The 12,767-nt window shown below is 36.8% G+C and overlaps 1 protein-coding gene across 4 annotated transcripts in view; it reads left to right on the top strand.

Moving 5' to 3' along the window:
* Positions 1 to 12,767, top strand: part of UGGT1 (UDP-glucose glycoprotein glucosyltransferase 1) — a 43,567-nt gene that overhangs the window by 16,874 nt on the left and 13,926 nt on the right. For 2 of the 4 annotated variants that reach the window (XM_083849331.1, XM_083849328.1), the window contains exons 17-29: positions 169 to 304; positions 1,038 to 1,169; positions 2,924 to 3,088; positions 3,267 to 3,387; positions 4,177 to 4,275; positions 5,608 to 5,631; positions 6,160 to 6,254; positions 6,897 to 7,103; positions 7,703 to 7,834; positions 8,785 to 8,915; positions 11,371 to 11,466; positions 11,787 to 11,889; positions 12,363 to 12,442. In XM_083849331.1, the coding sequence (XP_083705457.1) occupies positions 169 to 304; positions 1,038 to 1,169; positions 2,924 to 3,088; positions 3,267 to 3,387; positions 4,177 to 4,275; positions 5,608 to 5,631; positions 6,160 to 6,254; positions 6,897 to 7,103; positions 7,703 to 7,834; positions 8,785 to 8,915; positions 11,371 to 11,466; positions 11,787 to 11,889; positions 12,363 to 12,442 (1,521 nt within the window). The remainder of the gene's footprint in view (positions 1 to 168; positions 305 to 1,037; positions 1,170 to 2,923; positions 3,089 to 3,266; positions 3,388 to 4,176; positions 4,276 to 5,607; positions 5,632 to 6,159; positions 6,255 to 6,896; positions 7,104 to 7,702; positions 7,835 to 8,784; positions 8,916 to 11,370; positions 11,467 to 11,786; positions 11,890 to 12,362; positions 12,443 to 12,767) is intronic. The other 2 variants (XM_083849330.1, XM_083849329.1) reach the window with 1 other exon arrangement.

Raw genomic sequence — 12,767 nt, 5'->3', positions numbered from 1 at the left:
ATTGTACATCATAATGTTGATTCCAGGCCATTCTGCTCAAAATCTTCTGTTTAGTCTATTTAGGAAAAAGCCTTTGCTTGAGATCGTGATTGTATCCCACAGTTGTATGAAGAATTGATTATTTATTAGTATAATAGATTCACGATATGGGGGTTTGTTTGATTGCAGGATAGGACTAGTCTTTGTGGTTAATGACTCAGAGGATGTTGATGGACTTCAGGATCCTGGTGTTGCCCTTCTTAGGGTGTACAATTATGTGGCACAAGAAATGGACAATAATTATGCTTTCCAGACAATCATGTCTGTAAGTATTCATTTAAAATGGAAAATAGTATTTTTAATATTTTCCACATATGTAAGATTAGTGTGGTAAGTTTTTCTAATTCCTCCTCATTCTGCCAATGAATTCTAAACTGCTGTATATCTTCAATGTAATATAATTTTTACCTTGAATAGCTCCTGCTTCATATTTTTGCCCTGTAAAGTGATATAGATAATAGCAAATGCATTTTCACTTGTGGTTTGACTTTGTTTTATAAATCTATAAGCTGGGGTGTGCTGTGATATTATACTGCTGGTAGCTTCAAGACAATGACTTTTATTCTCAGTTTTGTTTTTAATATATAATTTTAAGTCAAATAAGCAAAATCTTGTGCTTTCAAGAAGGAAACATAATCAGTTGTATATTTTACATGTGAGGTTTACTCAGTTGTTCATGAGCACGTCTGGAGTTTAGAAGGGAAACGTAGCTCTTTGGATATGCTTTACTTGAGCATTTCTTTCTCCAAGTCCTACTTTTGTAATTGAAGATACGTTTGCAGAATAGTCATTTGAATGACTATAAGGTAAAGCAGGATAATTTTCACAGCTGTGAGTACTTCGTAATTTCTAGCTTTGTACTTAGAAGATGTTATTTCAGTGGATAATTGTGTTTCAGCAGAAAATATGTTTTGCAAATGTTAATGTTTTATGCCATTACTGGAATACAGGTGGTGGGTCAGCTTACCTGCAAACTTGTATTTGTATCCCCCTTCCAGATATATAACAAAGTAAAAACAGGAGATCAGCTGAAAGTGGAGCATGTGGTTAGTGTCCTTGAGAAACAGTATCCTTATGTGGAAGTGAACAGCATTCTGGGAATTGATTCTGCCTATGATCAAAACAGAAAGGTAAGAATTCAGGAAATAGAACATTTTCACATTTTTGCTTCAACACTGTTATGAATTTATGGTTATGTATGTTTTTTTCATGCAGCTCTCTTATTTACTAAGCATGTATCTAGTAAATTAACACACTGGTGTGACTTTTAATAATGCTTTAGGTATTTATGTTCAGTGCAAAGTTTTATAGAATATATATTAGAATATGTTTTGGATATATACTATATGATTTCTAAAATCTCTGTAGTACAGGAATCAAGATAACTTTCTTGTGACTCATAGATCCTACGTTCATTCTGGCATGTAGAATTTAGTAGAGTTTAAAATTGCATCAAAAAAATTGAGGCACTGGAATGGTTCATAAGAAGACCAAGGAGCTTAATGTTTGGGAGGGACTGGTGTGGGTTTTCTCTATTATTATCATCAGTGTTTGAATACTGTATGAAACAAAGCAATGAGGATGAATTCAAAATGGCCTTCCTATGGCAAGGCATTCAATAATCTTCCTCAAATAACTTGTTTTTAGGGTTGATTCTTTCCTATGTGGAGAAAGTTGGGAGAGCAAATAACTATTGGATCACTTTTATGTGATGATGAGACAGATCTTATTTGGGATTCTATAGGGGATCAGTGTTTATTTTTGTTGAATATTCTAGAAGAATGAATGAAAATACTGTCTCCAATAACTTTGTAACACTTACGATACAGCCTGCATCTTCAAATGTAAGGAATGCAGTCAGGGTTATATAAATTGAATTGTATGTAGACATTTTAGTTCTTACTATGTAGGAAAGTGGAGGGAAAGCATTCTGAGAATGAAAACCTACTAAAGGCAGAAATTACTGAATGATAGGAGAAGTCTTTTCAGTTTACGTACTGGATACCAAATCAAAACCAACCAAAACAAAAGCAGCAACCCCTCAGACGCTCCTAACGGATGTGAGTGGCTGTCCTCTAGAAGACTCAAGAGGCCATTCTGGAGGCCTTGCTACAACTGTTGTACCTGACACCATTCAGCATGACCATGTCTTAAAACACTGGAAAAGCCTTTGGATAAGGAAGGAAGCCTTTAGAGAGAGCTTCTCTCTGTATAAAGGACAAAACCAATACCGAGAACTCTTTCATGTGATCTAAGCCTTGTGATATTTGTCTGTGTCCTTAAAAAGTAACTATAAGGTGAGGATTTGTGTTTGAGGTCTTGAAAGCCCTAAACAGTAGAATGCTATTAACTTCTATCTGTAACAGAGCATCGATATTGATGGTACATTTTTCAGTGGTTACACGAACTATGGAAATTTGTCTTGACATAATAACCCCCTGCCCTAAAACTACGTGTTTTTCAGATGTTTATGCAATATGTTCTTAAAAAATAAAAATAAAAAAATCCTACCCTGTCTTGTGTTGCACATATCAATGCTTGCATAGTTCCATGAGAACTAAATGGGAAATGCAGGTTTCATATTGTCCATTTTTTTTTTGCTATTACTAGAACATGCTCATTAGAATCAACTTGTTTACGGTATGAACTTAATGGGATATTCTGATAGTCCACTGCACTTCCATAGTATAAAACAACTCTTTGCTTTGAAACTCTGAAAGACAAGGACGACATTTGCATGTAAGATACAAAAAGTGTTTTACGCAATGCTGAAAGGATATCTTAGTGTGTTTAGAACAGACATTTGTGGATATTGCGTAGAAACATTATGAACCCTTGTGGTAACAGGCTGACATGGTAAAGCTACTTCTTTCCCTGGATTTAGGCAGCAAGAGCTTACTATGAGCAGACGGGTGTAGGTCCTCTCCCTGTAGTGCTGTTCAATGGAATGCCTTTTCAAAAAGATCAGCTGGATCCTGATGACCTAGAAACCGTGACGATGCACAAAATCCTGGAAACCACAAGCATCTTCCAGCGAGCTGTATACCTGGTAGGTGCTGAGTTCAGCTGTGACTTTTGAGTCAGTTTTTTCCAAATCTTGTTTCTCTCTGAAGTCCATAAATATGCAATACACAAAACAATTTAATTTGCAAAATTTCTTGTATTTTATTAAGCTACGGCAAATATATGTGTGATATTTAAATATCACCTTTTTTTCTTTTCTTCAGGGTGAATTATCTAATGATCAAGATGTGGTTGAGTATATCATGAACCAGCCTAACGTTGTTCCAAGAATTAACTCGAGGATCTTAATGTCTGACAGAGAGTACCTAGATCTGACAGCAATGAGTAAGGGATGCTTTTAATTCAATTAAACTTGAAATATCTGTTTCAAAGACGTTTGCTGTCCCAATGGAAAACTCTAGTGGCAAAGTATTAACAGCACCCCAAGTAACATCCTAGTCCTGATGTTGGGGGAGATGCTACATACAATAACAGCATCAGTATGTGCAAACTTCTCAAAACAGGAATTTGTTTTACTTCTATACAGATCTTTAGGGGAATATGACTAATGAAATTGAGGAACACTAGCAAAAGTCAGAAACAATACAGTCATGTATTCTATATATAAAGCAACATTTTGTTTCTTCTAACCTCCTTTTGAGCAGAGCATGACAGTCATCTCTGGAATTACTTAGGATTTGCTGTGCCATATATTTTAGCAGAACTTCTCACGGATAAAGTATTAAGTAATAACACCCAATGCATCCAGAGACTCTGCATTATAATGTCAGGGCTGCAAATACAGTTGTTCAACTACCTTTCTCGAAAAATAGTAAAACAATAGGGTTTTGAATGTATATTGTTTACATAAATTAACTTGAACCTAGTGACACTTAAATAATTCTTTCAATTAACTTCTACATATAAAAATGCAATGTAGTTATTAATTTATGACACAAAAATACATTCTTAAAGTTATTATATATTAGTAATGGAAATTAAATCTAAAAAGCAGTATCACAGGGGAAAAAATGTGGGATGTGTTCTTACTGCTTTCATAATAGCAGTCCTTTTTCTTTCATTTTACATGGAAATTGTTTGCTTTGGTATCTAAATACTTTTTCTCTTTGTCAGATAATTTTTATGTGGATGACTTTGCTAGATTTACCACGTTGGATTCCAAAGAGAAGACAGCTGCTGTAGCAAACAGCATGACCTACTTAACAAAGAAAGGTAACATCTACAGTGGATTATGAACCCAAATTTATTCTTGCATGTTTCCAAGCATGCATACAGTACTCGAGACACTCACCGAACCTTGTTCAGGCCTGTGGACAGTGGTACGATCTAAGTGTTAAAAATAAACATTTTTATAGGGCTTGACATCTGCATAGAAAAAAAATGTTCCCTTCTGTAAACCCAGCCTCCTGTTAATAATGGAGTCCCACCCAACGTGCTCTTGCTGCATTCATAAAACCACCAGAAACACAGCAATGTTAAGCTCTGGTCCTCCAATTACACTGACTAAAAAAATATAAAGGGGGACTATAACGTTTTCCTAATTCAAAATTACTAAAAGTCGTATCGATTCAGAAAAAAAATGTTATTGCCCATTATGTAAGACAACTGCCAACCTGGTCTGTGCTGGTTTTATTTCCCCAGTGCACGTACTGCTTTTTTAATGATGGCATTGCTTTATTATAGGTATACATCATGTCCCCTGTTAGTCTTAAAACTCAGCTATACTGCTTATTATAAGAAATGCATGCACAGACATAATACAGAGTTTAATCAGGCCTTTCCTGCATTTTTGTTAGGAATCATAAGTAAGCTGCTGTCATTTGAACCAATTCCTCTTGTTCCTGCCTCTCTTCTTTACTAGGCTCTCACAAGTCTCCCCAGTAGTACTTCAGCCACCTGCATGCATGTGGAACCTTAAGTGTTCCCACTGCTTCTGTCTAGTATTTGCCTTTGAGTTGTGTTGCCACTTAAACCTGAAGGAGTTTCTTGCTTTCTCTTTGTAGATTATTAATTAAACCTCTATCTCCACATGCTCCTTTAAGTGTGTATTAGTTTGCAATCCCATGGCTTGACAGTTCTGGGTCAATTAAGATACTTAATAACTGGTACCTGATTATAGTAATGCTGTAGCACATTTATTTTTTTAAAGATATCTGTACATATAACTTCACTGTTGGCTCAGCAGTAGAACTGAAATGGTGCTGTCTTGATAGTTTTTGAAGAGGGAAGATGATAAACAATTCAAGTCATAATGGCACAGCATTTTCTGCAAATGGTCTTAAAAATAATACCTTCATGGGGTGTTGTGCAACTGCTATGACTAGTGCTGTGGTACGGAAATAAAGCATCAATCTATTTGGTGGCGAGAAGGTGTCAAAGTTTATTCTGATAAAATTAAGGTGAACCTGCTGCTTGCTGGAACTGAGCTTCAGTGATTCAATTATGCCCAGCACAGTGCTGTGACTTCTTGATACGCATTAGGATTACTGTCAAATTATTAATGCCTCTTTCCTTTTCCCTTTTTCCTTTCTGCTTTTTGACCAGGAATGTCTTCCAAGGAGATTTATGGTAAAACATGCTTTAGCATTCCATATGTTGTTGTTTTGGGAATTTTCTGGTTCCTTTGTAACGTTGGCTTTAGTACCAGCAAGAAATGAAGAAAGGTGTTTAAGTGCATGTTTGGTTCACCACTTTTTTTTCTTTATACAAACCTGATTTTCTGAACTAACAGCTTCAGTACAAAGGAGAGATATGTCTGTACCCTAGGTGGAATCAGTAGGTTATTTTATAGGTTCCTTTTATAATTTCTAAATTAAATCGGTAGCAAAAATAAAGAAATCCAGTTTAGAAACAGTAATGCATGCTGTCCAATGTGGGATTTCTGAATGAGGTAAATGAAATCTGATAGCAATACTACTGTTCCTCTCTTGCCAGACTTTTTAGCTTAGCCTTCTCCACTTTTTTCGTATATCTTTTTACTTTTTTTGAAATCTTTGCATGTGCACCTTGTTTTTCCTCCAAATAAAGAAAACCTGAAGCTTTCCTTCCTTCACCTTCAAATATTCCCCCCGCACCCTCTTTTTTTTTTTTCTGCAGATGATTCTTTTGTTAGACCAGTTACTTTTTGGATTGTTGGTGATTTTGATAAACCTTCAGGGAGGCAATTGTTGTATGATGCCATTAAACACCAGGTAAGTAGTGTTTTCACTTGCACAGGTTAGAATTGATAATAAAACAGTGGAAAGAGCCTTGAAAAACACAAGTTGTGCTTCTTCCAGTTGTATGACCCTGGGGAGATAGGTTTTTTATTTTCCAGCTTGTTTAAGGGGGCTGGAACATCCCTGACCTTCATGTACTAGGACAGAATCCGCTCTCGGCACTATGCTAATACAATAAAGAAAAGATGTTCTTTTAAGCCTCTGGTTCTAAATTGAAGATGTCTGTGTTTTTGTTTGGAGATTAACATGAGCATTGCTCTCTGCTCTTATTTGTTCCAGGGAGGTAACTGAATTACAAAAATACGTAGCTTACTCATAAATCACGCTTTTGCCAGCTCTCTGAGTGCTGGCCATGGTCCTAAATCTCTTGTGTGGCACAGTATTATCTAGAAGATATCACAGTGATGCCTGTAGGTAAACTAAATACTTGAAGTTAAATTAGTTCGTTCAGCCTTTTAACCTTGTGCTGTTATTTGCCTGATTTGAAATCTGGTTTTCTGGTTAAAATAACTCTTACAAACTTTTGCTATGGAGTTTACTATATTATGGACTACTTTTCATTTAAAAGAAAGCTGAAACCTAAAGCTTTCCTAATGCATGTTTGGTTAAACACAGAAATCCAGCAATAATGTTCGGATTAGCATGATTAATAATCCCAGTGAAGATCCAAACAGCAAGAACACGCTTGTCGCTAAGGCCATTTGGGCAGCTCTACAGACACAAACGTCAAATAATGCCAAGAACTTCATCACCAAAATGGCAAAAGAAGAAATTGCAAAGGCGCTAGAGGCAGGAGCTGACATCTTAGAATTTGCTGTTGGGGTAAGCATGTCTGTTGGTGTTTACAAAGGTAGGGTACTTGTTCATCTAATGAATTTCTTATTGTAGTATGTTCAGATAAAGATAAGATAAAGTAACAATGGAACGTAACTTTTTTTATATTGCTCTGAAAGTTTGAGCTTACCTAAATAAAACAGTCCATCTAAAAATGCACATCAAAGCTACACAACTTGAAAAAGTCAAACGAATGCAGATTCAGGGATCTATTTGAGTGAGTGGTTTCTTGGGGTTTAAGAGAGAACTTCAATCTCATGATCTCTTTAAAAAGCAGAGAAAAAAATTGTTTTTCTCAAACTAGTCTTAAAAGGTTAGGCAAGAATCTCTTAAGAACAAATGAATGGAACTACTGGTTTAACTAGCAACAGCTACTAGGGTTGTGGCCCTTCACATCAGAAATTGTGATAATGTTTGAAGGTGACTGGCAAGAACGAGGTTTAAGACCACAAAACGAAGGGGCCTGGAGATAAATCTTAGCAAGGCATTAAGATATTCTTGAACAGAAACAAAAAAGATGTATTTTAAAAAGTGTTCAGAGGAGTATTTTTCTTCCTATTTCAATGACAGGTATTCTTTTCTTTCAGGGTATGGATATCAATATTTTCAAAGAAGCCTTTGAGTCTCCTAAGGTGGATTTTATTCTGTCCCATGCTATATATTGCAGAGATGTTCTAAAGCTGAAGAAGGGGCAGAGGGCTGTGATCAGCAATGGAAGGGTGAGATCAATCACCAGATGGTGAAAGAGAGATTCCAGATGTGGGAAAGACACAGAGGTTGAGTGGCAGCCTAGGGATCAGATTCAGAGAGTTTGCCTTCTTTAGGCCACTTGACTGCTTCCAAATTCATTTATTCAGACCTGCAGTGACCTCTTCTTTGTACTGTGTACAGTTAGCTGTTAGTGTTGCATACAAATTCAGCTCTGTCAATAGCAGTTGCGCTCATGTTGGCAATGAATTGAGTCCAGGGGCTGAAGGGGATGATAAATTTGAGTGATTGTGCTGTAGATTGTTCACTGCCCAATGTTGGTGTCTTGATCTCTTCCACTAGCTCTTTTTACAAGAGCCACTTCGATTAAGCAAATTGTGTTACAAGAGTATTTCACTGCCAATAATGAAACCCAGCCGCATACCCATTTAGTTTTCTTCTGCCACCTGCTTGCTAGCTAAGGATTTGGGGGGGAAGAAAGTTCCAGTGGCTGCTGTATACTCTGCATACTTTAGTGGGTTAAGAATTTTAAGTGATGGGTTGTGGCGTTCTAGTTCTGTCATTAGCAAAATAGTAAGAATTGTCTACGTAAGCTTTTAGTCTTTTGAAGGCTAGAGGAGTGAAATTTGCTGGAGTTTTTCTGGTCTACTGCAATTGGCCTGGTGTTTTGTTAACCCTTCAAGGTATAATACTGCATGTATAGTTTAATAAGCTATATTTTTGCAAATCAAGCACTCAGTGAAAATTCTAAGCATGCAATTTATGACTGGGGTATTTTTTGTTCTTGTTTGTAAGTAAATAGAATTCTTTGTTAAACTTTGTGGCCACGGACATTAATGTTTGCCTGAAAAGTTGACAACCAACCAAGGTTGGGCTTGAGTATTTAATATATATACGATTTTTTTTCAGTGTAGCCTTTACCTACTAGTGCTGATCCCACTTTGTTTTTTTTTTAATAAAGATTATTGGCCCATTAGAGGATGGTGAGATGTTCAATCAGGATGATTTCCATCTCCTTGAGAATATCATACTAAAGACATCAGGACAGAAAATCAAATCTCAAATTCAGCAGCTGGGATTTGAAGAAGACCTGTAAGTAAACATGAAGAAACTGGCAAAAAGTGGTGGTATTCTGATGAAGTCCCTTTCTGCAGCCTAGAGAAAGCTTTTATCAAGTACACACTGGATAGGTGTTATAAACTAACACGTATTGATATGGTCAAGGCTCAGCTGTTCAGATGAGCAAGTCGGAAAGGACAGAGATGTAAATTGTCTTTGTTGGGTTTAAAAGTGTTTTAGTGACTTTTTTGCAGTTCACAGAATAGTTCACAGAATCTTGTGTAGGTATGGAGCTGTAACTGTATCCCCCAGATTCAGGAAGCTGTAGTGGGAGTACTAGCAACCCCTAATATAGTACTGTGCTCAGAGTTCTTCATTCTTGATTTGTTATCTATATCTAGTAGCGATCTGTCATGGCTGCATGTCTTGTAATGAAGTTGAAGGAGCTGTGTTGGCTGAAGCTTCACTGACAAGCAGCAAGAAACTGGGGAAGAGCTCAAGACAGTAGGAATTTACCATAAAACTGTTCATGTGAACATGAAACTGTAAATGCATTGGTTGGTAATCACAGAGGTAATCCCTGGATCACAGCAACAGCCTGCTGTGTTATCTGGAAATGATTTGTTGGATGAGGGGGAAAAAAAAGATACAGGTGGATTGAAAAAATGAAGAGTGAGGGTGGTGGTGCATTTTACTGGGTCTGGCTAAATTCCTTGCTGTGTGTTGAAGTTTCATTTGAGGCTTACGAGACTGATTGGTGACAGCTTTACTAGTAGAGAAACTGTCTATATGCAAAGGAGAGTTGTTTACTGCTGCGGTATGTGTTATGAAGTGGTATACGTTGCTATATGTTATTACATTTATTCTTGAAAATGCATTCTTCACTGGATTACTTGTTCTGCTTCTCTAAATGAAACAGAAGTCTAACTTCTTGTTAATATTAAGGCCTTCAGACTTATCGTGGGTTTTTCTCCCAGCTAAATCTTAACTGACACACTGTTTTAAACGATCTACCTCCTACGTGCCAGGCTTTCATAACTCATATGTAGGATTACTTATTTAAAAGGAGGAAGAAAGGAAGAAAATGAGATGCTGGAGTATGCTTTCTGAATCTGTTTCTAGTTCAGCTACCTGCTGCTGGCCTATCAATATCAGAAACACTTTAGTAATACATTTTGCTGTCAGTGCTAGAGAATCATGTAAACTGCTTTTAACTTTTTAAAGAGAAACTACAGAAAAAGAGGTAGAGATGAGATAGTGAAAATCATAGTTCTAGATAATTCTTACAAAAAGAACAGAGGCGAGGTATTCAGATGAAAGACATCTTCTGGTTCAAATCTGAAGTCCATAAGCACATGGGGGGGGGGATGGAGGTTATCACTAAGATATTTCCCCCATTTTGCATTACATCTTTCTGTGATACTGCTTGGCTGTTAGAGGCCAATCAGATATGTTAAGCATATGGTCTTTTGTGCAGGAATCTGTGATTCTGAATCCGAAGAGGATGGGTTTTAACAGTGTTCCAAATGCTTTTACATCCGTTGCTGTATTGGGAATCCAGAGGGATATAAGACTTCTTGGATAATAGGGTGGGAGAAGATGTCATAGTGAGAATATTGGCTAGTTTTGGACAGAGCAGTCTTTTTTTGCGTGTGTTTTATTTGAACGCTGCCAAGGTTTTTTGCAAAATTTTGAACTGATCTGCTGCATTGAAAAACACTGTAGAACTTGGCAGGCTTTCCCAGCCTTATGTTTTTGGTATGAACAATTTAAACAGCTGTCAGTATAAATCTATGAGACTGAGTTAATAAAGGAAAAGCTGACAGACCTTTAAGTACAGCATTGCTTCTTGGTAAAGCTAAAGAAAATTTATGGGAATAATAAAAAGAAAGAAATTGTCAGAAGTAATTATGTTTTAATGATAGGACCCCTCTCTCTTGAAAGTTTCTTCCTACTACTTAAGATTTACAGTATAGAACAAGAAGACTGCTGTGAAACAAGGGTTTGATCTGAATCTCTTACGGATCTAAGAGAGGTTGGTCAAGTTAAGGGATGCAGTGTCTGCAGCATGGTTGACACCTAAAATGCCAGCTGTTCTGTGATTGCTAGTTAAATCCTTTTGTACCATCAGGGATAAGAAGACTGCAACTCATTTAAATTATCTTACCGGTAGATTAACTCCTACATCTGTTTAATTCTTCAGAGCTACTTCAAAGAATCCTTGGAGTAAAAGGAGGAGGACAGTAAGGGCACCATATTTTGGATTAAATTGTGTTTTCAGAAGCACTGATCATCTATTTCCACGCTACTGTTTTTCAAATTAATTAATTATAAATATGTGCAAGCAGGGAAATGCTTTTGAAGAGAGGTGGTAGAACTGTTAGTTTATGTGAATTCAGTTCTGACTTCTTTTGCTGCTAGTTGACAGAAACATAGTAGGTACATGCATTTTGTGATTAGCTGTAAACTTCTTTTTTTCCTTCTTCAGTGCTAGTGACTTGGTAATGAAAGTGGATGCTCTTCTCTCTGCTCAACCAAAAGGAGAGGCAAGGATTGAATATCACTTTTTTGAAGAACGATACAGGTATAGGATTGCTAAGCAATATGCTCTTCCTTGTCTTTTAACATTCCCATGTTTTTAAGTTACATTTAATGTCAAAAAAAATCCAAGTAGCAATAGGGAAGTCCCCAACAGTTTTCAGAGCACAGTCAGATTTCATAAATTACACGTCTGTGTACCTATCTCTATACATGTGTATGTATATATGTATTTTCTTCTCTATCTAATTTCAGAAGATAAATAGCATTTGGAAAGTAATCTGACATCAGAAGGAGATGGATAGTGTTTTTGCTGTATTTATCCAATATATTTGATAGTTTAAACTTGTTTTTTCTTCTGTTTAGTGCAGTTAAACTGAGACCAAAAGAGGGGGAGACATACTTTGATGTCGTGGCTATTGTTGATCCAGTTACCAGAGATGCTCAAAGACTTGCTCCATTACTTTTGGTATGTATACAGTGTTCTAATTTGTTTTATGACAATTTCAGAAAGTGCTCTCCAGATCTGTAATTTTGCAATGTTTGTCTTCCACCTTGACTCTGTAGTGACCACTGGCCTTCTCTTAATGCAGCTGAAATGCACAATGCATTATTGGAATTCCTCTGCACTACATGCTAGCAAGATCATGCTTAGATATCTTCTAGTCAGCATTTAGTTTCACCATTTTAAGTTCAGTTTGCAACAATTATTCTCGAGAAAGAAAGTCTCTGCATCCCCAAAACAATGCCTGCAGTGTGAGGGAGCATGTAACTGATCTACTTAAAACAAGCAGCTAAAAGATGGGTGTGGTGAAGCAAATAACGAAAAAGGATGATTGAGAAACGAGCAGGTTACATGCCTCCTTGAGAGGTCTTGTCTAGGAAAACATTGGTCAGCGTTCCTAGTTAGAATTTTAAGAGATGTCTCTTTTGTTACTTCAGGTTTTGAACCAATTGATAAATATGAACCTAAGAGTGTTTATGAACTGCCAGTCCAAACTTTCTGACATGCCTCTGAAAAGGTAAGCAATACCATTCTGGGGTTAAAAACAAAACAAAAAAAAAAACAGACACCTGAAAAATAGCAGTATGGAAGCATGTGCTTACAACAGTGCAGTTGGCAGTGACCCTTTGGAAGACTTGTCATAAGTTACGGTGTAGCCTGTTTGAGCAAACCACCCTTATCAGGTTCCACAACTCTGCTGGGCTGTTTTTCCCAAACCTCTACTCCTACCCTCCCATACATCCACACCAAAAACAAAGCCATCAACCAAACAAAACATCCAAACACAATCCAAAACCTTGAGAGAGAGAGAAAGATAAACTTGTTGGAATGTGCAAGCACAG

This window comes from Anser anser, assembly GCF_964211835.1.
Source record: "Anser anser genome assembly, chromosome: 9".
Classification (NCBI taxonomy): domain Eukaryota; kingdom Metazoa; phylum Chordata; class Aves; order Anseriformes; family Anatidae; genus Anser; species Anser anser.
Note: the sequence above shows the minus strand (reverse complement) of the source record. Positions and strands in the feature narration are given on the sequence as shown.